Source organism: Ursus americanus, chromosome 3 (assembly GCF_024610735.1).
Source record: "Ursus americanus isolate L20-20 chromosome 3, mUrsAme1.1.p, whole genome shotgun sequence".
Classification (NCBI taxonomy): Eukaryota; Metazoa; Chordata; class Mammalia; order Carnivora; family Ursidae; genus Ursus; species Ursus americanus.
Genome location: NC_142129.1, coordinates 27,850,593 through 27,877,644, shown reverse-complemented (window position 1 = coordinate 27,877,644; position 27,052 = coordinate 27,850,593). Strand labels below are relative to the sequence as shown.

The window sequence follows — 27,052 nt, the reverse complement described above, 5'->3', positions numbered from 1 at the left end:
TTACCACTACATCTGTGTTTTTTAAGACTTATCTAGACAGAAAAGCATCATTATTATTCTTGATCTATTCCCCTCAACCATAAATTATGAATAGCAGTAACCTTTATATTTCCTTACCAATACAGTTTCTATTAGAGGATACTGCATGAGAAGCTTTATCCCGTTTCTTTTTACTAGTCTGGTTATAATAATGCCTGGCATTTATAAAGAACCTTTCAACTGAATGCCACAAAGTGCTTTGTAAAATTTAAATTAATTCTCACATCACCCTTAAAAGATAGGCATTACTCTTGTTATGTAAATAACTTGACACTGAAGTTAAATGAATAACTAAGGAAAATTACTTCAGGATAACAATAGACACTTTCAGTGTTACAACCCCCTCCCTCAACCCAACAGATTATTCCCTTAATTATTTCACAAACATTATAATTACTAACGTAGCTTTGTTCTTGCTTGGGTGATTAAACACTGTAAGAATACATTTGTATGTATTTACCTATCTATTGATTTAAGTACTGTAAGAATTTTCAGAGCCAAGTCCATTTTATTTCTGTTAATCCAGAACATACAATGGTAGGGTGGGAAGGAGAAGGTTACAGACTACGTCTAAACCTGAGTAACTCCAGCTGCATCCTTAAATATAGGTGATAGACATTCAGTACACGGTAAGGTAAGATAGAGGGTGGTGGGGAATAAAGGTCAGGGCAGAGAACGAGAAGTTAAGTGTCTTGGCCTCTTGCTCTCCTGGCTATTTTCACAGAGCCAATACCAGAGTCAAGTTCTTCTGGAAGCAGGTTTTAAACTTCTCAGTTTCTGGTGCTCAATAATGAATCTGAATCTTGTACCTCTTACCTAAAGAATTTGTTTTTGACTCGAACACTACAGACAATAACTAGCAGGGAACAGAAGTACTTAGCTTTTCTGAACCAGTGCTAAACACCGTGAAGGTGAATGTTAAGTGGCTCCGAATAGCTCCAAGATGCACAGGACCGTCCTTCCTTAATGCAGCAACTGTAAGAGGAGGCTTGTAATGGACTTGAGGATGTTCTAACCTGCTTCCTCCGTGTATTAAGAGCGATGGGCTCAACATATTAGAATATCACTCTTTCTGTAGGATCTACACCACACATTATTCTGCAGTTGTTGCACTTTATCACTTGGTAAGGAAGCTCAGGCAGTCAAACGAAGGGAGTTATTCTACTGTCTACCACAATTTTGCATAGGAGAAATGAAACGGAATCAGGCAAAGTTCAAGAGATTCATTTCTTCATTCATCTTCCCAACATCAACTGGACATGTATTGTAGGTCAGAAACTATTAGATGTTGGTGAAATGATACTATGTCCTAGGCCCCACATTTGACAGGAAATAGAAATACGTTATTGTAAGTTTTTACACTACATACAGTCTTATATCATTTGTGATGAGTTAAAGCAACACTTAGAATAAGTTATTGATAATAAGTCAACAAAGAAAAAATGGAACCATACAAACATTCAATTAGTCTAAAGAAGAGAAAAAGGGAATAAAGGACAGGAGAGACAGAACAAACAGCTAAATGACAGATTTAAACTTAACCACGTCCATAACTCATAATAATGATTAAAAGATTGCCAGATTGAATAAAAAATAGAAACCCAATTATATGCTGCTTAAAGAAACATATTTTACAAGTAAAAAAATAGATTAAAGGATGGAAAAAGATAATATGCTAACACTTGTTTAAAACAATCTGGGATGGCTAAGATAAAGTAGATTTTAAAGCAAAGTATATTACAAGGGATAAGGAAGGTCATTTCATAATGGAAAAGCAGTCAATTAATAAAAGATATGGAGATCATTAATAGTTGTGCACTGAGCAACAGATCTTCAAGATACAAGAAGAAAAAAAATGATAGAACAAGTCCAAAATTATACTCAGAGATTAATACCAATTTCTCAAAAATTGATAAAAAAAAGTATATAGAAAACCAATAAAGATATGGAAGATCTGAATAATAATCTGAACTATTTGACTTTTCTGAAACACCCTATTAAACAGTGGAGGAATACACAGTGTTTCTAAATGCATGTGGAACATTCACCAGATGGACCATATTGTGGGTGATAAACTAAGCCTCAGTAAATTTTAAAAGGATCAAAGTTCTCTAAGTATATTCTCTAATCATAACAGACTTCAATTAGAAATTAATAACAGAACTCGGAAAAACCCTAAAATATGTGGAAACTAAATGACACATGCTTAATAACCTACGGCCAAAGGGAAAAAAATCAAAATAAAACTTAGTATTTTCAAAAGGATGAAAACGAAAAAAAAAAAAAAAAGACAAAAATCTGTTGGATGCCACTAACACAATAATTAGCAAATGGGCATTTATAGCCCCAAATACTTCGTTTAGAAAAAATAGGTTTTTCTCAAATCAATGCCTTTCACTTCTAAGAAACAGAAAAAGTATTATAAATTAAATTCAAGATACATAAAAGAAAGAATAAATATCACATCCCAAATAAATAAAAATTAGCAGAAGGAACTTTATCAACTTGGTGAAGGGAATCTACCAAAAAACCCTACGCAGCTAATATTATACTTAATGTTGAACAAAGACTGGATGCTTCCCCCCCCCAAAAAAAATTGAGAACAAGACAAGGATGTCCATTTTCACTACTTCTTTTCAACACGGTATGGAGGTTCTAGTAGGTATAATAAGGCAACAAAAGGAAACTAAAACCATCTAGATTAGAAAGGAAAGCCAAAGTGTATTTTTAGACAATAATATTGCCTATGGAAAAACAATCTACCAAATGCTACTACAACTAGGGAGTTTAGCAACACTGCAGGGTCCAAGATCAATATAGAAAAGTCATCTGTATTTCAATATACTGGCAATATCTAATTTAAAAAATTAAAACAAAATGATACCACTTAGAATAGCATCAAAAACATGAAATACTCAATGACAGATCAGATTTAAAAAAATGCAAAACCTTGCTATGAGGAATGAAGAAAGACCTAAATAAAGGGAGGGATATACTATATTCATGGGTCGAAAGACCCAATACTGTTGATCAGTTCCCAAACTGATCTACAGATTCAGTGAAATCACAGTCAAAATACACTCAGTGTTTTTTATAGGCAGCTACAAACTGATTTCAAAATTCATAGGAGAAAGCAAAGAACTTAGAACAGTCAAGAGAACTGGAGAATAAAAACAAAAACAAAGCTGGAGAACTACCAGTCCTTTGTATGAGAGACTTACGATAAAGCTAATCAGAGCAGTGCACCATTGGCATTAAGACAGGAAAACAGATCAATGGAACAGACTAGAGAGTCCAGAAATAGACCCATACAATTGATTTGCAACAAAACGCTAAGGAAATTCGGTCAAGTCTTTTCAATAAACAGTACCAGAACACCCGGGTAGTCATACGTCCAAAAAGTAGACCTCAATCTATACATAGCTCTAAACACACAAAAATTAACTAGAAATGGATCAAAGATCTAAACGTGGAAATCTAAAACCATGGAACTTCTAGAAGAAAACAGGGACGAATTCTGACCTTGGGCTAGGCCAAGATTTCTTACACACAGCACCAAAAGCATGAGCCATAAAAACAAATTCACAAGCTGGACTTCATCAAAATTAAAAACTCCTGCACTTTGAAACACACTTTTAACAGAACGAAAAGACAAACTACAGACTGGGAGAATATTTAGAAAGCATATCTCTGATAAAGGAGGTGTAAACAATTTATTATGGTTTTTCCAGACTCAAGAACAACAAGCAACTCAATTAAAAATTGGGGATTCATCAGGGCACTTCGGTGGCTCCATCGGTTAAGTGTTCAACTCTTGATTTTGGCTCAAGTCATGACCTCAGGGTCGTGAGATCAAGCCCTGCTTGGGCTCTGTGCTGGGTGTGGAGCCTGCTTAAGAGTCTCTCTCTCTTTCTCTCTCTCTGCCCCTGCCCCCAGCTCTTGCATGCATGCGCTCAAAAAAAAAAAAAAAAAAAAGTTGGGGCTTCATCAAAGATGATGTACGGATGACAAGCATGCCAAAAGATGTTCAACATGGGGGTGCCTGCATGGCGCAGCCGTTAAGCGTCTGCCTTTGGCTCAGGGCGTGATCCCAGGGTCCTGGGATCGAGCCCCACATCAGGCTCCTCCGCTGGGAGCCTGCTTCTTCCTCTCCCACACCCCCTGCTTGTGTTCCCTCTCTCGCTGGCTGTCTCTGTCAAATTAAATAAATTCTTAAAAAAATTAAAAAAAAAAAAGATGTTCAACATGATTACATTAGTTGTTAGAGAAGGGCAAATTAAAACCATAATGAAATAACACACGCCTATTAGAAATAAGAGCTAAGTATAGTGTATGTGTCTAATATCTGCTCTTTCTGGGAGAGAGGCAGACCTCTATTACTATGGGGAAATTGAAATGTCAACTTCTGCTAATATAATCACCCACATGGACCCACCATGGAGGATCCTATTTATAACCTGTTCACCCTCCTGAATGTGAGAAAGTAAGAAAATGCTTTCCTTTACCTCTACAGTGAAGATGCCAGCCAACCCCTTACAGAAGGTCCCAGGTACAGTCACTAACAGCTGAAGCATGTTATTGGAGGCTCCCTTCCTTCAAAGTCAGACTCTGAATGATAAGTCTTCTCTAACTCTTCACAACATGTGATTAATGAGCCAGACATAATTAATTGCAGCTAGAAAATGTAGAAAGAATGTGCACTGTGTATGATTTATCTCTGGCTCTCCACCCATCTGTGGTCCTGCCTTTTGTCACTGGCATGGCTCTTCAGAGAGGACAGCAGAGTCCTGTGACAAATGGCTACATGAATGGACTAAAGGAGGAAGGAGATCTTTTCTGTGGTTTTTAGTTTCAGAGAAGCTACACTCCTTGCTAAAACCAGAAAACGTCCATGGTATAGGGTGAGTTGAAATTAGGCACATGAAATGCAAATGAGTATTCCACTTTGCAGTAGAGGATGTTATTTCGCTGAGCACGGTAGCAGTCATCCAGTGCTGGGATTTCAATAAAACTAGATATTAAGTTCTGCTTTCAAAGTGAAGAAAAATACTTATTATGATTTCACTAGCAGCTTCTCTAATGCTTGATTCATATGTAGATGAATCAAGTCCATATAATGCTGGAAACTTTTTTTTAATCCTCAAATATAAATTTTGACTGAGTGAAGGAAAAAGCCCTGAAGTGATTAACTGTATATTTATTTTTGAATGGTTAGGATGCTTACTCAAAACATGTGTAGTCTACTCCTAATTTATTACTTTGTATGTTGAAATCAGCGGTTCTATGATGACTGTGTACAAAACCAGGCAATTAAGAGAAAAGTTTAAGCTCAATGGGTTCTAACCAGTTATATATGGGGTATCCAATTAACTATGGTAAGTCTGGCTAAAATAATTAAAGTAGCTCCTAAAAGTTTTAACATTCATGAAGAGCTTAGAGAATTCAATTCACCCAAAGCTGTTATTCTCCCTTGAGAATAACAGAAAAGGATATCGCCAGAAAAACCAGAGGGGCAAGAAAGAGAAAATCAGACTGACCAGTTAATTAGAGCTCTTGACAGTAGTTCTCTCCCAAGAAGACAGACCTTTTAACACACCACTGTATCACTTCTCTTGTCAAGATTCAAAAACAAAAATCATGCATATTCTGATCACTCTGCAGACAGATCTCCTTTGATGCTTCATAAAGCCAACAGAAGAAACAACTCAATAAAAAAGGCAAATATATAAGCTAAGTTTTACGTGCTACACTAAGCCATTACAAGCTGCTTGAAAGATAATAGTTCATTTTAATGGAGTAATCAATTCAGCAATTCTAATTCACCTTAGTATTTAAAATGTATCTGAAATTAACCACCAGCTGCTATTTCCATATAGTATTTGTATTTCTAAAACAAGCATGATGACTGTCACTGTGAATCATGAGGTATGAACATCTCAAGAAATGTTAAATAGAAGTACAGATATTCAAGGAAAAAGGTGAAAAAATACACAAAATGAAAACCTTAATTTCAAGAATATTACCAATGTATACCTAATAGGTAAGCAAACTGTTAAGTCTTTTGCTATCTTAAAATATTATTTAATCAAATTAGAAGAAAGATGATCTGGCTCCAATGCACCGTAAGGGAAAATAGGTTCTCTGATTTGTATGAGTCTCCATCCTCAGAGACGCCAAAGAACCAGCATCCTTCTGTGTGTACCAATGATGTGGAACCATGGCCTCAACTAAAGAGTATGACTAGACACTAGGCTTTTTCTAAAGACTTTTAGAACATCTTTATAGCAATGCTTCTAAAACTAAAAAGTCACTTTGGTGGAAACTTTAAAAATTCACTTGGGGGGCACCTGGGTGGCTCAGTCAGTTAGGCATCTGACTCTTAATTTCAGCTCGTCATGTTCTCAGGGTCCTGGGATCAAGCCCTGCATCGGAATCCGTGCTCAGCAGGGAGTCTGCTTGGGATTCTCTCTTCCTCTCCCTCTGCTTCTGTTCTTGCTTTCTCTCAAATAAATAAATCTTTAAAAATTAAAAAAAAAAATTCATTTTGTTCTCAAGAACACCTTGCACCAAGTTTAAAAGTTACTAAGGAGAGCAAGAATTCATTCTCAAAGACTCAGTGGAAACTTCACTGTCCACATATAGATGCCCTGTGACATAATTATTTAGATTTTTATATGGCTATGTTAGGTAAGCCTTGTTTTTAAAGTTTTAGGGATAAAATCATCTTTAAAGTTTTTTTTTTATTTGAGCATAGTTGACACATAATGTTATATTAGTTTTAGGTGTACAAACATAGTGATCTGAAAGTTGATACCTTATGCTGTGCTCACCACAAGCATAGTTACCATCTGTCACCATCCAGCACTATTACGGTATCATTGATGAACTGTATACTTTCGGGTGCCTGACTGGCCCACTATTTGCCTGCTAGGACAAGCCCATAATATGAAAAATTCACTGTTCTGCCTCCAGGTATTCCCTAAGGTACCTGGTGGAGGGTTGGCCACCAATTCAGATGAAAAATCTCCATATGCCACCTCCATTTCCATAAATAGGTATTTGCACCTGCCATCTACAAACAAAATTCACATTACAAGCACTTGCCAAAGAAACTTACTGTCCACTGCCCAATGCCTACTTAAATTTGAACTATCATTTTATAAAACTATATGCTATAGACTTTTTTTTAAAAGATTTTATTTGAGAGAGAGAGAGAGACAGCCAGCGAGAGAGGGAGCACAAGCAGGGGGAGTGGGAGAGGAAGAAGCAGGCTCCCAGTGGAAGAGCCTGATGTGGGGCTCGATCCCAGAACGCCGGGATCAAGCCCTGAGCCGAAGGCAGACGCTCAACGACTGAGCCACCCAGGCGCCCCTATAGATTTTTTTCTTATCCCTAGGACTTACTAGTTCTCAACCCTGGCTGCCCAGTGATACTATTTGCACCAGTGCTTCTCAGCCTTCTTTGCACATACTATCTCCTGAGAAGTACCTAAAATACTCCGGTCTGGAATCACCCCAAACCAACCAAAAGAAAAGTGTGGGCTCGCAGGTTGAGTCTTTTCATGCACTCCCTAAGGAGGTTCTCATGCACACAGAGTTGAGAAGCACTGTCACATATAAAAGCGCAGCCAGAGAGTACTGTACTAATATGCAAACCGTGGCATAAAATGATATAAAATGTATTCAAGAGCTATGCATAAAATGGCATTAGCTTACATAATACCTCGTTAATACCTGCTAAAAGCCATGAAATTAAATTGGCCCACACTCATACCATAATTTGTAAAATACTGCCAAATTTCTTCATCTTATCAGGTGACCTCTTTAATGATTTCAAACGTAGGCTTCGGGGTTGGAACACCCAAGTTCAAATACCGACTCTCGCACTTGCTGAGTGGATTCTCACCTTCCTGTCTCAACATAGGATATTACTACCATTCTCAAAGAGGATTCAATGGGGCGAAGGGTCTGATTTCTTTCCCTCGCACTGAAGTTTCATCTATGTGGTTTCACAAATGAAAAGTTTATTTATTTTTTATCAATGAATAGAATTTTATGGATGTACCACAGTTTATCCATTCCTCTGCTGAAGGACCTCTTACTGCTTCCAGTTTTTAGTGATTATGAATAAAGCTGTTATCAACATTCCCATACAGATATTTACCAATAAACCCTTGTGTAAATATCCAAGAGGGCAACTGCTGGGTAATATGGCATGTCTATGTTTCACTTAAAAACAAACAAAAAAACCTGGTAAATTGTATTCCCAAAGTGGCTGTATAGTTATGCATTTCTACCAGCAGACATTAAGTCCCTATTGTCCTGCATCTTTGTCAACATTTGTCATTGTCAGCTTTCTTGTACCTTAGCCATTTTACCAGCTGTAGAGTGGCGGCATACCCCTGTGGTATGAATCTATGTCTACGGACTGTGTTGCTCATCTTTGAATTCAACAGGTATATAAAATTTTAACTAGAAAACTTCACTTTAAAACTAATCTCTCCAGATATCTATTTATAAAATTTTAGACTGCAAATTTAAGATCATGTAAGCTCCTTCCCTTCACATTAAAAAAAAAAAAAAACTATTCCTATTTCTCAGTATAAAAGTATATAAATATATAGCAAACCTTACCAGTAGCTCTATCACCCAGAGAGGATCACCAGATTCTTCTGTGTGTGTACGTGCATGGGCTCAGACTATAACCCATCTAAAGACCCGAGGTTTAAAGCAGGAATGAGTCAGATATGTTGGAGGAACAGAAAGAAAGCCGAGTATGAAGGAAAGATGACAGTAAGCAAGGTGGCTATAATAGGAGATGAAATTAGAGGAAGAGGTCAGTTCACGCACAGCAGGGTGCTTCAATGTTGGTGTGTATAGAAATTACCAGGAGACCGTGTTAAACAGACGGCAGTACCCCACCTTCAGAGTTTCTGGTCCAGCAGAGCTAGTGCGAGGCCTGAGAATCTGCATTTCTAACAATTTTCCTGCTGATGTTGCTGGTCCAGGGTCCCACCTTGAGAATCGTTCTTGGGCATGCTACACTATGAGGAGTCTGATTTTTATGCCAAATAAATGAGAAGACACTAGAAGATTTTAAGGGCGGAACGATGTGATTTGTTTTGAAACTGAATAGATCATAGTAGCTGAAGTGTGAAAGCTAGATCAGAGGGGACAAGATGATAAATGGGAAAGCAGTAAGGAAACTATTACCAGCAAGGAAGGATGGTGTCCTGAATTCGGGTAGAGGAGATATTAAGATGTGGATATATTTGGAATAAATGTAGGGAAAGCGGACAGAACTTGCGAACAGATGGGAGTACTAAGGTGAAGGGAGGAGCAACAGAGGGTATGTCAAGGTCACTGGCTTGAAAACGGCCTCTCGGAAAGACTTTATGGGGGTGCTAATCGTAAGTTCTATTTTAGAAATATTTAGTTTGAGGTAACTGTTACATGCAACTACAAATACCAAGTATGCAGGCTGGATATACAAATCCGAAGCTCCAAGAAAGGAAAATAAAAAGCTGGAAGTCATTAACACATAAGTGATAATTCTCATCATGGAACCTACTCAGCTCATTAGTAGAGGTCAATGGGTCTCTATGTAGGGTGAAGTTGCCCACCTCCCAGGGGACACTTAGCAATGTGTCAACATTTTTGATCATCTTCAGACTGGGTAAACCACTGGCATGTGACTGGGGCCTCCGGATACTGCTGTATAAAAGGGTACAGAAAAGCTCCCAATGACAAAGCATTTTCCTTCTCAAAATATCGGCAGTGCTGGGGTCAGAAACTCTTGTACAGAAAGGAAAGCCATCTTGTATGAAGGGAGCAAAGGAGCGTGAGGCCTTTCTCAGACATACAACTGACTGGAAAACATCCCACTTACATACCCAGTTTAAAACCTGCTTAAATATATATATGGCCAGCAGAGAAATGAATTAAAAATATCTAAATAATTCCATTATAGCATTAGACTTAAAATGGCTCCTGTTAGGCAGTGAAAAATAGTTATCCTAAGGAAATAGGGTAAAATTAATGGAATAATAGTTTAAATGAAAAATTCTGATTCATAAATCTGTAAGACCCGAGGTGATCTCCAGGGCTCTTCTGGGAGATTATGCTACTGAATAGTTCCGTTGAATGAGTAAGTGCACAAATCTGTAAGCACAGGAATGAATGGTAAGTCTTAACAAATACATGTAACAAGGAAACAGAAGACGAAATCTGGAATGTGGCTGCTGACTCTCAATTTCTGGAGTGTGGGTACAGATTCACAAAATTCCTAGAAATGGAAAGACCCTAAAGGAGACAGAACAGGAGGATTTGAAATGAATAGAAATCACAACTTTGGGGGAAATAAATCCCAATATACCAAATGATCCCAGTATCCTTCAACATCTAGTACCACGAGCTGTCAATCATCACCGGAAATTTTCAAGGAAGATTTCTGAAGGCTTTACTCTCTGGAAAATACCTATGAATTCAGTCTTCAGGGCTGGGTAAGAGAGAGCCATGTTACAGAAGATAACTTGATAGCCTACTCACTGAAGCACGTCTGCTTTATAAATGAGACCGCAGACCATCTTTCACACTGAGAGGTGTTAAGATCACAAATCTACCCTAATCTTAATGCTTTTAACTGCCAAAAGAACTGTAGTGGAAGGACACTGGCATTAGAGGAAAAATATGTTCTAGGTATGAAGTGAGTATAGGATAAAAAATTCAGTGTTGAAAGACGTGTGAAAAAGACCTTCTCACAGGGAAAATAGGAGAGATAAGAGATATTCGGTAATCAGCCTCATCATAATGGACATAAATAGATGACTTCAAATACCAAGATGCTGCTTTTAACTCATGGACAGAAATGTTTAAATGACACTTATCTCTCACCAGGAAGGACAAGTTGGCCTGTACTATTCACAGCCACTGAGCAGTATATATGTAAGAAAAATGGGTCCCTGACTAGGACCTTCTATAGACAACCTTTACAAACCCAAAGCCTATCACACTACTTTCTATGTTACTGACGATTATGTTTAATAAACTGGAGCTGTAATCTGGGACCATGGAAAATTGCAAATAAATAGTTTCATGTAGTTTATAAACAGAAAATTCACACGCTACATACCGGTCTACTTTAACTGTGAACTGAAAGAAGTAAAACTTGTGTGACCTCAAACACACAGGACTGAGCAAACTCACCCTTCCCAGTTCTTTATCTTCAAGGGCCAGGACCCCAGTGCTTTCCGTGAAGAGTTTTACTTTGACCACAGGCCGAGGATGGGTGGTGGTGAAATCACCTTGAGTTCCCCATCTGCAATAAAGTAACAAAGATTTTCTTTAAAATGCAGATTTTTTCCCCCAGACAGAATTATCTCCTTAGAAGGCCCATTAAGCAATACAGACTCTTTTGTGGCTCGATGAGATTTTTATCTTTGCTTTTGTTTCTGACGGATGGCACAGTCAAGAAGAAAAATAAAAGCTTTAGAGCTTATAATAATTACAAAGCTGTTCCAAAAATTAGCACATTACAGTATAAAAGACAGTGTGCAATGAGAATTTAGGTTAAGGTAAAGCATTATATACGTAGCCACTGAAGTCTATTATTTATTCAAATACAAATTATAATCCCATTATTATGGCTGCCTAGAGGGAAATTGCTAGAAGTTTGTTTATATAAGAGAGAGTTTCGTGGAAAACTTTTTTTTGCATGCTGAAGGCTTTACTCCCTCACTTCTTGGAAAGTCTTTACTAGATATTTTATATTTTAAAAAGTGGAGGTAATTATCTCAAGTCTATTACTTCGTATGATTTTTTAAAAGCTCCTATCAAAAGGAAAGAAATAAGCATTATAAAAATATGAACGTTTTGCAGTTAATTTCCCAATACACTCTCCCAAGAAGGGAGTACGTCTGTCGACATCTGGCTTTTCAAATCATCATAACAAAATAACATTTCTCTTGGCTTATCTTTTAATTAGTAGCATCTCAGAGTCACCACACACCAATTCATCCTAGTGTATTTACAAACTCGCACCTGGCACATGCCTGATATTAAAAAATCTTATCAATATTTCTCATAACTCTGAGACCACAGACACGAGAGGCAGCACAGCAGGAAGAACATGCCACTGAGAAAAACACACGAAAGTGAGATTTAACAAAATAAAGATTCTTGCTCCAAATAAATCGCCATATAAAAACATGGATTTTCTTACATTGTTTTTAGAAAACGAATTTACCTTTTCAAGGCATTATCTGAACTTTGTTTTATAAACCATATTCAGAAAGCTTGGGAAATACAAAAAATGGAGGAAAGTCTAATAAAAATTGAATAACTGTGACGTCTTCCTCTCCTACCACAGCAGTGATAACACTGTACGTAATACGTGTATAGTAAACCAGAGACCATTTCAGTGACCGAGGAAACTAGTATCTAGATGCAATTTGTTCTCCTGAAATTAAAGTCATATGCCAGAGGGAAGAGAGAGATTCAATTAGGATGGAAAGCAGCTTAATTTTTATTTTAGACTTTTAAAAAGGGGTTAGCAAAGAATTTTTGCCATTTCATAGAATTAAGATGGTCTGAGATAAAGTATAGAGCTAAAATAAAACTAAAAATGAAAATGAATTCAGAACCAAAATAAGGGAGAAAAATTCTCAATTTAGTGTGTGGGCTCTTCAGCTGTGAATGGTCAACACCATCCAGATGGCAACTCTGGAGTAGATTCCCAGGACATACTCGTCTTTATTTGGTGTCATGTGATTAAATGTGGAAAACCAATCCTTTGAGACATTTTCTTACAACTGAAATCAAAGATTTGTAGTATCCATGTAGACACAGCATAAAAGGTCTACATAGAATTTGCTCATCTTCTAAACTAATTCTCTTCGTCAAAACTCAGTTTTTTTTCCTCTGATGTCAAAATCCCTCGAAAGTACTTATACCGTTTTCTACAGTTGTTTGTAATTCCCCATCTACAGCAATATGAAGTTCTCCAAAGAGAAAAACACTGACAACCACGTTAACCATCACTGGGGGACCTGGTGAGTTTCATCTTTTACCCCCATGTCCCTGCCATTTCCATGAAGGGAAATGCGTGCTCGCTCCGGCAGCACATATATTAAAATTGGAACAATATAGACAAGATGAGCATGGCCCTGGGATGATACGTGAAGGGAACGGCGCTGCCCATTCTGTTAGAGTAAGACAAATAAACAACAATGCATATGTAAAGAATTGTGCTCACTCATGATCCTGTGAACTCCCAGAAAACTGCCTTCTACCTCCGATCCTTCATAAACACACATCTTCAACAACTATTCTTCAATAGTTTGGGACAGGCCACTCCAATATATGCCATTTTGGTCCATTATCTTGAAATAAAGTTACTTAAACAGTAAGTGCAACAAGGATAATCTGACTCCTCCTTTGTGCCCCTGAAAGCAGGAAATCCATCCCCCACATGAAAGGTACCCGCCCCAGCCACCCATACTGGGAGGTAGAAAACATCTTTATTACCAAAAACAGGGAATTTGGGGCCAAGGAGACTGTATAAACAACCCTTATTACTAACTTACTATCCCCAGAGAGCTCAAACTTCTCTGTCAATTCTTCACAACTTTATTGTTTGTCTGAGAAATACAAAAGCTGTCTGCTTTGGTCACTTCTGTGAGTCTCATATTTCATATATGCACAAATTAAATTTGTTTTTCTCCTGTTAATGTGCCTTATGTCAATTATTAGACCAGCCAAAGAAGCTAGAAGAAAGGAAAAGTTTTCCACCCCTACATCTCTAAATCTTTATTCACTAGACATCGCTCATTTACTCACTAAAAACATTTTACTACGTAAATCATACATTAAGTGACCAAAAATGAGATGCAGTTTAAAGAATAAAAATTAGCATTCCCACCACTCAGGTTAAGAGGGAGAACATACGAGTACAACAAAAGAGTTTTCTGTGTGCCCTGCGCTGGTCACATCCTCTTCTCATCCCAACCCCACACTACTACCAGAGTAGCTAGGATTCTGGGTTCTATATTAATAATTGTCTTAAATTTCCTTTTAAAGGGAATATTTTTAACATTTTACCTCTAGAGGTGATCATTGATTGCTCCAGGTGTCTTGTAGTTGGTCTTTCATGGGTAAAGGAAATTCTCTTCCTAGTTCACTAGATACCCACAAATAAATCAGAGTATGTGTTTTACACACATATATCAGATATGTGATAAATATTATGGGGTATCAGTTATGTCCTGGATTTTCTTTCACAGATGCAGGTACATTTTATGGACGGTCTTAGATATACCACAGATATCATATATGTCAGATAGCGATCACCAATTCTACCCATCTGTAATCCAGAAATGAATGCTCTATTAAACTTTTCCTGTACCTACTGCGGGGATCAGTAATTGCGGCACTTTAGCATTTTCTTGCTTTTCAGAGATAAACCTAATTTCTTTCTTTCTTCTTTTTTTTTTTAAACACAGATTTAGAATGCTGTAGCTTGGCATTTTGCATCAATATTCATGATTGAGACTGGCCTGCAGATTTCCTTTTTTTTCTTGTAGACTTACATTCCTGCATTGTCCTGGTTTTATTATGCTAGCATTTTTGAATGAGTTGAACAGTGCCACATTTTTATTATCTGGAAGTGTTTGAAAAAAAATGAGAATTATCTGTTCTTGGAATTTACCCATTAAGCTGTTTGGGTCCAGTGTTTCTTTGTGGACAGATATTTGCTACTGATTCTGTTTCTTCACTGGTTCTAGTTCTAAAACTACTCCAGTTTTCTATTTGAACTGATTTTGATACATAACTAGAAAAACAGTTATTTCATCTAAGTTTTTCAAAAGTGTTTGCACAAAGTTGTAAAATACCTCTTATCTTTTCCATCTATGGCATCTGTGGTAGTTACGTATCTCTTCTCATTCTTAATATTTTTTCCATTTTTAACTTTGACATAGGTTTGTCCTACTATTCTTTTCAATTACTATTGCTTGACTTTGATGATCTCCTCTGTTGCATGCTTGTTTTCTATTTCATTAAACTCTGCTTTTTTATTCATCGTAATTTAGCCGTGTTAATTCTACTGTTTTACATTATTAACTTGAATGCATGGCTCATTAATTTTAAGCCTTTCTGTTGTTCTAAGCATTCAAGCTTAGTATTCAAGTAAGCATTTCAGGCTATAGATTTCCCTTAACCACTTTAGGTACAGTGTCCCACAAATTTATGTTATTTTTGTTATTATTTAGCTTTTCACAGGTGTGTTTCTAGAATTTATAAACAAAGTTTTACTTTTTCCAAGTAAGTCCTATGCTTATTACATTAGGTTAGATAATAGAACTTGCAGGATACTAATCTCCTGAAGTAACTGAAACCAGCTTTTATATATTTCAAAATATGTAGGCTTATATGTGCATGTGTGTGTGTTTATGTGGGTGTTTAACTCTTCCATGAGTACATGGAAATAAAAAGTATTCTCCACTGTGGGTACAATGTTGTATATGTGGCCATTAGATCGGGCTCTTTAACTGTGCTATTTAAATTTATTTTATCATTACTGATCTTCTGATATCCTTAATATAGCAAGGTAAAAGTATTATCTCCCATCAAGATAGAGATTTTGACAACTTCCTTTCATATTTTTGGCAACCTTTGGTATCCAATTTGGTGATGTAAAAATATTTAATAGTAACCATGGCCTTTGAATATGAACTATTTATCTTTTATAATCTGAAGGCCATAATTACTTTTCTACCATTAGATTTGTGTAATATTAGAGAACACTACGCAAGGAATGGTAGTAAGGTAGAAAACATGCTTAGAGAAGTCACACAACGAACCTAATCAGCATATTGCAAGTAAAGCCAGTAATTTATTAGAAAACAAAGAGCTGAATGAAGTTAATAGGAAGACTAATTTAGAACTTTGAAAGCAATCCAGGATATCCACTCCTAAACGCTGTGCCTGCAAGCTACAGGACTATCACAGGCCCTGGTAGGCAATCCACAAGAATTTGTCTACCTAACAAGGTCTGGGACTTCCCGAGTGAAGAGCATGGAATGCTAATGGTCAGCTCCTGTGAAAAGAGAGAGAATTAAATAAAAAGCATGCTTTTAGGCAGAGAGAAGCAAAGGCACAAGGATACCAGCAGATCTTAACTGTAACAGCCAGAGGACTAAACTTTTATGATATTTGACAAAAATGTGCAATTTTAAAGGGGTGCATACATATAAATACAGTGCTACTTAATAGTCTTTATAAACCCTGACATTCCAGAATACAAACCGGCACCCCCTTGATAATTTCTCTTATAAAAACTAAAAGTTAGTAAGATATATACAGTTAGAAAATGCTTATGAGGGGCGCCTGGGTGGCACAGCGGTTAAGCATCTACCTTCGGCTCAGGGTGTGATCCCGGCGTTCTGGGATCGAGCCCCACATCAGGCTCCTCCGCTATGAGCCTGCTTCTTCCTCTCCCACTCCCCCTGCTTGTGTTCCCTCTCTCGCTGGCTGTCTCTGTCTAATAAATAAATAAAATCTTAAAAAAAAAAAAAAGAAAATGCGTATGAATTGTACAATACATGAATTAAAAACAAAATTCCTCGCACCCCAATCCCCAAAGAGTCAAGGAAGGAGGGAAGAAGGTAATAGAATAGGTGAATGTTTTCAATATTTACCAAGATATTTCCTCGTTTTCTACCTAATTGGCATGTTTAAACACTTTCAGGAATTAATACCATTATTATCTTCCTACTATTTTCTCTGTGTTATGTGATAAAAGAATACATTACCCTTGCTGTCAATTTGCTTTGACTCAAAATACATTGCCTTTTTCTACTTCTATGAATGTATTATTTATGAGGATTCAGACTTTCAATGTAAATCTTCAAAAGAATAAAATATCTACAAAGCACCTTTACGAGGACAGCAGGACTTCCTGGCTATGAAAACACAGAATAGTTCACATACTGACTGAAATAACGGACATTAATTATGTATTTGTTATTAAATTAAGGATACTGGAAATTCATATCATGAGCCAAAATACATGTATATGTCTATCCATCCAGCAAAGCTACTTCTAAGAATTTGCCCTAACAAAATAATCATGAGTACTGGAAAGACTATAAGCAGGAATATATTCACTATAGCCTATGCATAAAGCAAAAGTAAGCAACTGAGATATCTAATATGAAGGGAAGATTATGTAAATTAGGTGGCACACAATGGAATATGTTGCTGCTACTTAAAATGATGGCTATGAAGGTGATGTAAGGCTAGGTGTGATGTAATGTGGGGGGAGAAAAAAGGACCCAAATCAATCTGGGCCTCTTCTTTCAAAAAACTTACTGAGTACTTTAAATGTGCCAGATAATAGTGTCAGCAACCAAAGTCTCTATTCTCTTGGAACATATATTCTAATAGATGATAGATGACAAATAATTTGATTATGTACTGTTAACATATATTCCTCTGAACCTTGCCCTGGGTTCCTGACATGCTTCTAAGAGTAACTGTAGAACTAGATTCAAACCGTGACCTAAAAGGATTCTCAGAAATTACTAGCATATTTGTTTCAAAGTATGTTGAAAATCATTAACACTGCAACAGTTATCAAAAATCATCCAAATGTGGGGCGCCTGAGTGGCGCAGTCGTTAAGCGTCTGCCTTCGGCTCAGGGCGTGACCCCAGCAATCTGGGATCGAGCCCCACATCAGGCTCCTCCGCTATGAGCCTGCTTCTTCCTCTCCCACTCCCCCTGCTTGTGTTCCCTCTCTTGCTGGCTGTCTCTCTCTCTGTCGAATAAATAAATAAAATCTTAAAAAAAAAATCATCCAAATCCCTCAATTCAAAATTGTTATTGTGAACGTATAATGCACACATGATGACAGAAGCTAAAACTTCAAAACAGGCTCAACCTACATTCCTCATTTATGACCAGCACTGAAGAACAGGGTATACGTAACTTCAAAAACTGTTTCATCTATCCAGCTCTCCATCCTTTCATCCATCCAACTGTGTGACAGGCACTGGGAAAGGACGGGCATTAAAAAAATAATAATAAAAAATCAAGACAACAGATCCTGTCCCAGATGAGCTCAGGCTGGTAGGGGAGAAAGACATATAAACTCATAAATATAATAAACCCAATCATACAGAATTGAACAAGGTTCTAAACTGCACTTTTAAAAATTACTTCTGAGACCGAGCATTTTCTCTTTATTAGTCATCTGAATTTCTTTTATGACTTGCTCTTTTATTATAGTTGTCCATTTATACATTATATTAGGCTTTCTCTCTAGTAGGCTTTCTTTTGATTTAAGAAAACCTCTAAAGACATACTGTTTCTGATACCATATATGGTAAATATTGTCACAGCTGGTTACTTTCTATTTAACACTTTTCATGGCTTTTCTTTAAACGTATAGTTTTAAAATATTAGATAGCCAAGTTCTAGCACTTTGATTTATAGTTTGATTTTGACATCCTGTTTAAAGAGTCTTTACTTAACCAAAGATTATATAAATATTAACTTTATTTCTTCAACATGTTTGTTTAAATCTTCAGGTTGTCTAAAATTTAATAGTGATGTTAAACCTTAAATTTTCATCTATCCTGGTCTCATTTAGTTTTAGAAGTCAAATATATATATGGTATTATAAAAACTGGAGTTTGATGTTAAACTTTGTCCTAAAGAATCGATCTCCTGAGCTGTGCTATACTGTTTGAATTCTCGCAGCTTTATGAGATTAGGATACAGGTGAGAACAAGAAGGAAATAGAACATTTCCAACTTACTATAGTTCTATTCAATAAAAAGGGAGTTCTCTCCATTTATTAAAATCTATTCTAATATTTTTTGGTAAAGTCATACTTTTTTTTCTCTACTATGTAGTTCCTACCACATTCTGTGTTAAAGTCATTTCATAGTATTTTATATTTTGGAACTCTAAGGAATCTGTGCCCTTTACATTGTCTGACAATTGCTGGTATACAAGAAAGTTATAAACTCTTTTTACAAATAATAGTTTTGCCTTATTTTCAATCTAGTGATTGCTTTTAAATGATATTTTCTTTACCAAATTACCATTAATTCTATTACAAAAACCAAGTTATTAAAATAGTCAGCAATGATCTATAATTTCAAATACATCACTTATTTTATAAGAGAAAACATGAAATAAGGATCTAACTACAGGGACGCCTGAGTGGCGCAGTCAGTTAAGCATCCGACTCTTGGTTTTGGCTCAGGTCAGGATCTCAGGTTGTGAGATTGAGCTCCTTGTCAGGCTCTGTGCTCAGCGGGGAGTCTGCTTGGGATTCTCTCTCTCTCTACTCCCCCATGCCCCTCCTGCTTGTGCTCTTTCTCTAATAAATAAATTAAAAAAAAAAAAAGATCTAACTACAGGGAAAGAAATAAAATTCTTAAAATAACTGTAGCATGAAAAATATTAACAATCCAACTATAGATCATTTTCATAGCAGGCATTTTAAGATTAAAATGATGTAACATTTACCCAAGAATATTTGCCTCAACGAAGTTTAGGCTCATAATTTAAATATTCAAACATCAGATATTTGGTAGCACTGATTTAGATATTCACTTAGGAAGTAGAAAATCTTCCCAAGTTTTCTGCAATCAATTTCATATAGGTCTAAGGTCTCCTTCTGCTGTCCTACAGGAGATCTGTCCCCCAAACTGATTTAGATTCACCTAATTCATGATAAACAGTCAGAATTGCCTTGAGTTACTTTTAATTACTCCTATTTGGTGACAAGATAGACGAACACTCTTCACAAGCTCTTGAAGAGGGACCAAGAGGCAATAGCAATGCTTGAGAATGGGATGCAGTGATTCGGTCAGAAAGGCCTGATGTTATGTATACTCAGGAGTGTCAAACAGTATCATCTGCAGCTGTGTGCCTTCCCGGGGCCTGGATGCCCAGGGAAACTTGCCTGGTTGGCCGAGAGCACACAGCTGTGTCCCTGCTCATGCAGCTGTATGCAGGTGAGCTTCAGTACGCTTCAGTTACATAAAGAAAACTGTATCCCTTGCCAGTATCTGTTGGTATCTTTCTGTCATTATCCTGCTCAAAATAACCAGGAATACACTAAAACTATTCTGAAACAGATGTGTATGTAAAACAGATACATTCATAGGACTGGTAAAATATACAAAGTAAATGCAAGATGTCACTATTATAACTATACAGCGCTATCTCTCCTTAATTGAATAACTTAAAATTGAGAAGTTTAAAAAGAATTACTAAGAGTCTATTATGTAAGGAAAAAACACAACACTGAAAGCATTCTAAAAATAATATTAAGCACTGACCAAATTCTTTTAAATACAGCATTTCTGATTAAAATGAACAACTCAGACAGTTTTATGGCAAGGTCTTTCTAAGCAGAAGACACTTTTGGAAGAGCAGCTTTTGATATTTAAAAAGTTCAACATTTCTAGGTCATTTCCCAGGGCCCAACTGTATCAGTTTACCAATTACTGATGGACTTAAGCCAAAGAAAAGGATAGAATGGTTAAGATAACTACATTTCTACAGAAATGTGGACGGCTGGTGGCATCATTTACCATGGTTAAAACTACAAGAGGCGAAGGGACTTATTTGAAAACTCGAGGGTCTGATTCCAATAAGTTGCTGGAAATTCAGGTCTGGACTTTAGCTACAAGGCTGAAAACAAAGATGCAGATTTGAGAGTTATTCACAGAGGTGACAGTAGAAACTACAAGAATGAATGTATCTATGAAGGGCGTCCATTAAAAACTCCATGATGGTAGGAATTTGTATCTTACGAATCTAGGCCTATATGTATCTCTATCCGTGTGTGTACCTAAACACAGGTTTTTTTTTTTTTTATTAATAATGATTTTTTATTATATTATGTTAGTCACCATACAGTACATCCCCGGTTTTCGATGTAAGGCTCGATGTAAACACAGGTTTTTAAATTAATTTTTAAATAAATGGGATATTCAAATTGCTCTATAACTTGTGCTTTTATATAACACTATCAGTGTTATATAACACTTATCAGTACATGGACTTTACACAATTTTAAGACCGTAAAGCATTCCCCCTTTGTATGGCTATGCCATAATTTATTCAATCACTCTTCTGCTGCTGCTAGACCTTAAGGTTGTTTCCAACTACTGCGAAAGTGCTGCAAAGACATCTTCACATATATACAATTGTTTTTACATAAACATTGAAAGGACAAAAACCGGGACATCTGGGTGGCTCAGTCCGTTAAGTGTCCAACTCTTGACCTCAGGGTTGTGAGATCCAGCCCTGTGTCTGGCTCTGCACTGGGCATGGAACGTGCTTCAGATTCTGCTCTCCCTCTTGCTCTTTGCCCTACCCCACCTCCAACTTGTGCACGCGCACGCCCGCTCTCTCTTTAAAAAAGACAACCAAGGACAGGATTCTAATACAGCCCAAGATTTTAAACTAATATTACATATAAAAGAATATACTAAGTCATTTTAAAAGTTGATTCATAAGAAATATACCTATATAAATGCAGCACAAAGAGCCCTGTTCTACTGAAAGTCCAAATTTTAAAATTCATTGTAATATAAAATCCAAGTTTGTTAGGATTTGAAAAATTTTGTTGTAAACGAACATCCTTCACTTTCAATTTTAATAATCTGTAGGACAGATTTTAAACTTCCTTTAAAAATACATTGAGTTTATTATTAAAACAAATTTCCTATACATTTAAAGAAATTAGTTTAAGTTGGGTGATGAATAGTGTTTATAAAAACTGCTTTACTTATTGCTATTACTGTCGTTGACATATTTTAAACATATTTGAAATTTCAATTTGATATCAAATTTGCACTATAGAGGTCATTAATATACCCAAGGCAATATAGCTTGGCAATATAGCTTTTCATTGAATGAAATCATAGCATGGCTTTCTAGGTCATGAAGGTAACATTTATCTGACAAATTACACTGTTATTTAGGACAAAGTATTCTATTCTTTCAACAAAACTGAAGGAATTATTCTGTATAGCTATACAAATACAGACACCCTCAATGAAAGTGACTACATAAATATAACATTGTTCTAAATAGTTTCATGTAAAGATGGGGGGGGGTCAGATTGATTAAAAAAAAAAAATCAGAACCAGGACCAGAGCCCTTGCCCACAGCAGCATACAGTGGTGGAGAGACGGCTAAGCAGGGCAGACCCCAGACACACTTTCTGGACTCAAAGACCACTTCCAACATGCACAGGGAACCTGGGCGATCAACTTTAGCGTAACTTTACACTCGTTGCCTCATCAAACTGGTGAGGCACTAATGAAGGCAATTATGTTTACACCCACATGGCACAGCACCTGTCATACAGAAAGAGTGTATGGAATGACTATTGTTACTAGTATCCATACTAGTACTACTTTAGTTACTGCACAAGCAAAATGATACAGGCCTGAAAAAAAGGGATGGTTTGGAACATTAAAGTTTAATCAACTTCATAAAAAGGCAACACTAAAATCCAGACAATATAAGGAACTACAAAGAAAGAGGCTTCCACTAACAGTAAAACATGACAAAAAAGAGGAGAGAGAGAGGAAGAGAGAGGGGAAGCAAAAGGAAAAGAGGGGGTGGTGAAGCGAGGGGGAGAGAAATGGAGAAAAGGAGGGAGGATTATTAGCAAGAGACCAACCGGGATAAGGAGAGTTATAACCTGAGTGTTACTCTAAATCTTAAGTATTTTGCACATTACTTTAGTCTTCCTTTAAAAAATAATTCAGTCTAAAATGCTGACATGAAGCAAATTTTAACAGAAGGACTAGAATATATCCTTTACAGTTAAATTAATTTTTATCACTAGATTTCTGGGATGATCTTTCCAAAATGCTACACTAAAACTTCTGATTAGAATGGAAAGAAAATAGAAAGTTCTCTCTTCAACGTAGCAAAAGAAGAAACCCTGGGATGATATTTTGCACTTAGAGGCAGAAAAATATTTGGGGATGACTTGGGGTAGGTACTGATCACTTTCATAATAAGAGAAATATTCCAGGGGCTTCGCCTTAATTCTAGCTTATTGTGTCTCGGACATTTCCGTTTCCCTTCAAAGAGACAGCTCCCATTTTGCCGAAGATTGCTAAAGCCTCAAGAATTAATAGGATAAAATTATCCTCTAAAGTCTGTATTTCATTTGTGAAGTATTCATGCCATTAAACCTCCATATCCAGAGTAATCATATTATACTTATACCATTTTCTTCTGGGAAAGTCTAGCAAGCATGTTAGCACAAAATCAGGTTTCAGAAAAAATAGAAGATATAATCCCTCACAAGCATTTTCCTTTCTCTCCTTCAAAGCAGGGTAGTTCAAAGATATTAGCTTGAAGCATCTAATTTTAAAGAGAACCATTTGTCATATCTTGCATTACAATTTTACTTGGTCAAGGCAGTACAGCAGTACAAAAAAGTGTCACTTTTTATAAGATGGAAACCAAGATTTTAAAGCACCTACAGATATATGAAATAACTGATATAAGCTACAGTAACTTTAAAGCATGAAGTGTATTATACAACAAATCTCTAGAAAGAGGTTCAAATAATAAAATGCACTGGTGCAGAAATGAGCACAACTATACTGCATAAACCAATAATTAATCACCTACACATACTTATCAATGTATCTTCATACTGGGGTTATAACCTAAATTTTGAGGTAATACGAGAGTATCAGCCTGGTTTGTTGCTTTTTTTTTTTGACACAAAAGTAAAATATGATTGTGGGGAAAAAAAACATACCTTTCAACTGTGAAAGAATGCATTATCCCTTAAAGATAAAATGTACTACAGAAATTTAAAATATAGGGTTTCAAACTAATAATTATCACTAATCAGTACAGCATATTGTTACCAGTAAATTGGAAAATCCATCTGTTACTAGTACTTGTTTTACCAGATATATTCCAATAATTATTCTCTACTTTGATAGAACTTCCAGGCAGGTTAATGCCCTTGGAGACCAGACTGGTACGGGTGTGAAAATGCTTTCCCTCTAATATTTTCTTGATTTGAAGACCTTGGAATTGCTACGGTTCTATAATGTCAGTGCATCTATTCTTAATGGCTTACATTTAAAAGCAAATGCTCCTCCAATGTTTCCAGCTTCTCCCAAGGTAAAAGACTCTTGGTCCTTAAAGCAGTAACGTGGGGGCTTTAAAGAGAATACCAGACTGAATTATCTATCCTGGTTTACTTCATTTCTCCTCGGAATGGTCCTCCTGGGGATCTCCCTGCAGATAAAACTTTCTCTTTCCTAAATGACAGTTTCTTTGGGCGAAATAAAAAGACGTTTCGACTGCACAGGAGGAGCTTGGGAGGAAAGAAGTTTCTGAATTACACAAATATCTGAGATTTTCAGAGGGCAGAATTCCTTGAGATCCTTCCTGAGGGGTTTGAGAAGATCATAAAAAGCAGAAAGTGCTCAAAAAAGGCACAGTGCAGGGAGCAGAGGCAGGCAGACGCTACAGGATGCCAAGCAAGGAGGCGGCTGAAACCGGGCCCTGGAGCACTGCGCGGCAGAGCAGGTCCTTGCAAGCGGCTTCAGGAGCAACCCGGTCCAGCAATCCTCACCAACTAAGCAGTCACGGCTGGCACTTGCTGCTCCTGGTTCCCACGAGACCTATCCCCAGGTTATTCAGGAAAAGAAATCCCTGCTTGCAGATTTCTGATGGCCAGGGACTAAGTTTTGAGATAACCCTAGAACATAAATGCAACACAGACGTGCTTTTAAAACTTAAGGATGCTCACAATGATATTTCGGAAAATAATTTTGGGACTCACGGGTTAAAAGAAAAATAAAACCTGTTAGGGTTTTAAAGAACTGGAAACTGCTGCCTTACTCTGGGTGTCTCTAACATTTACCTCACTGGCACTTGAAGGAATCTTTAAATAAGGACACTTTCTGTCATTCTTGTCCTCACTTGTGCAACCTCTGGAACGGATCTGTAATAAGCACTTAGTACGTGCCCATCATAGAGCTGCGTGTGAAGGATACAAAGATGAAGGAACACAGACTCCAGCCCTTAAGGACTTGGGCTTGTAGGGGAAGGGAGAAGCAGGAAATGCAATGAATACTACCGTGTGAGGCAAGCTGAAGAGTGACCTTCACTTTCAGATGGAAGACTCCTTGCATTCGTTTTCTACCTTTAGGATTTGTCTTAGCAGCTACAGCTGTCTAAACGGCTTATTCCTCACTGCAGCCACCTTGATATAACCGGCATTGGTTACAATACTCAAGGGACAGACTCTTAGCTATGGAACAAACTGATGGTTACCAGAGGGGAGGTGGGTGGGTGGTGTGGGGGAGATGAGTTAAATAGGTGATGGGGATTAAGGAGAGCACTTGTTAGAATGAATACTGGGTGATATATGGAATTGTTGAATCACTATATCATACATCTGAAACTAATATAACACTGTATGTTAACTGGAATTAAAATACAAAAATGAAAAAAGTAAAAAAAAAACAAAACCCAATACTCAAGAGAAAAGACTGTGTAGGAAGAGTGTGGACTTTGGAATCTAAGAGAACTGGGTTGGAATACTGGTTGCTCTACTCAAACCAGGGATATGCTAATGTTTTTTAAGGATCCATTTTCTTATCTACAAAATAGGAATAGTAATAAGTCCCACCTGACATAAGTATTCAGAAGAATAAGTGAAATCAATAAGAAAATATCAGAATGCCTGGAAAATTAGGAGACATACAAAATAAATGCTTGTTCTCAAATCACTTGGGCACCCCATTTTCCTGATGTCAGGATGGAGGTCCCAATGACCAATTCCTGATTGCTTTTCCATACCAGCTTCTCTGAAAGGAAAGAAGACCTGTGAGTGATCATAAATTCTCTTTTCTGCCGAAAGTAGCAGCAAACATGTCAAGTATGATAGAAGACAGGTCCTCAAATCCTCTAGGTTTTAGCTGTATTACTTGATAATGAGCTTTTATTGACAGTTGACTTTTGGGAAGTCCATCACTGCTAAATTAGCTCCAGCAAACATGGCTAAGGCATGTTTTGGCTTTAGGTACTCTTTACTCAGTGAATGTAAAGCACTGCTAGCTCACATAGTCACGGTACCCCAATCTTAAGGTAGGAAGAAGCATTTTGGAGAATATTGTGTCAAATATATTTGGAATTCTTGAAATATTTATAAAATCTTCACAGGTCCTGTTTGGAGGAGATTCTGAAACCAAAGAATTAAAGATTGCAGTCCTTATAGTATTTTGTAGTGGTATAAAGCTGGAGCTTATCTTGGTCAGTCTAAGAACCTCATACTTCAAGTGGGGCTTTAGTATGTTTGTGGAAAGTCTAGTCTAGAGATGAATTTAAGCTCTCTCAAGATTCAAGACTCTACCCAGAAGGTCTTTTCTCCCCTATTTTGTTTGGGTACCCACAGAAGAGTCTTATTTTTGTTTTTTTTCTTCCTTTACTTACTCTGTCCTTGAGCTACAATGGTTACCAACAGTCTTTTTTTTTTTTTAAGGTGGCAATAAAAACAATGCAAAGAATGACCACATAGATGAGCGACTGAAATGACTAGAGAGTAAAGAAACACGCCCTGCCATAGGGCACTACACTCTCCTGTTTCTTCTGGAGTGCTAAGGATTCCTTTGTCCACTTCCCCCACCACTGTCTGACAAAGATGCCTCTTTCTGTTGAAAGCTCAAGGGTTCCCTGCTCAGAAAGACTTCCTTAACCATCTCCACCAGCTCCACTGGACGATCCTCCAAATAAGATAGGTTGTGTCGTATTTGCATAGGATTATATCATTTCCTTCAAAGTAGTGACCCAGTTTGTAACGATATGTTCCTAGGTGCTTAGCTACACACGCCTGTCTCCCCTGCTTTAGACGACAAGTGCCATAGCTACGTCTAATTTTAGTCATCATTTCGACCCCAGGACCAATGCATCACTTAGCAGAGCTCAAAACGATTTAATA

At 37.0% G+C, this 27,052-nt stretch overlaps 1 protein-coding gene and 1 non-coding gene across 9 annotated transcripts in view; one reads left to right on the top strand and one right to left on the bottom strand.

Moving 5' to 3' along the window:
- Nucleotides 1–27,052, bottom strand: part of CADPS2 (calcium dependent secretion activator 2) — a 513,174-nt gene that overhangs the window by 230,621 nt on the left and 255,501 nt on the right. For all 8 annotated transcript variants that reach the window (XM_087860858.1, XM_087860859.1, XM_087860857.1 and 5 more), the window contains exon 7: nt 11,244–11,355. In XM_087860858.1, coding sequence (XP_087716984.1) covers nt 11,244–11,355 — 112 coding nt within the window. The remainder of the gene's footprint in view (nt 1–11,243; nt 11,356–27,052) is intronic.
- On the top strand, nt 13,141–13,242 carry LOC123789677 (U6 spliceosomal RNA). The gene has a single exon (XR_006778853.2). It is a non-coding gene; the product is annotated as a U6 spliceosomal RNA (small nuclear RNA).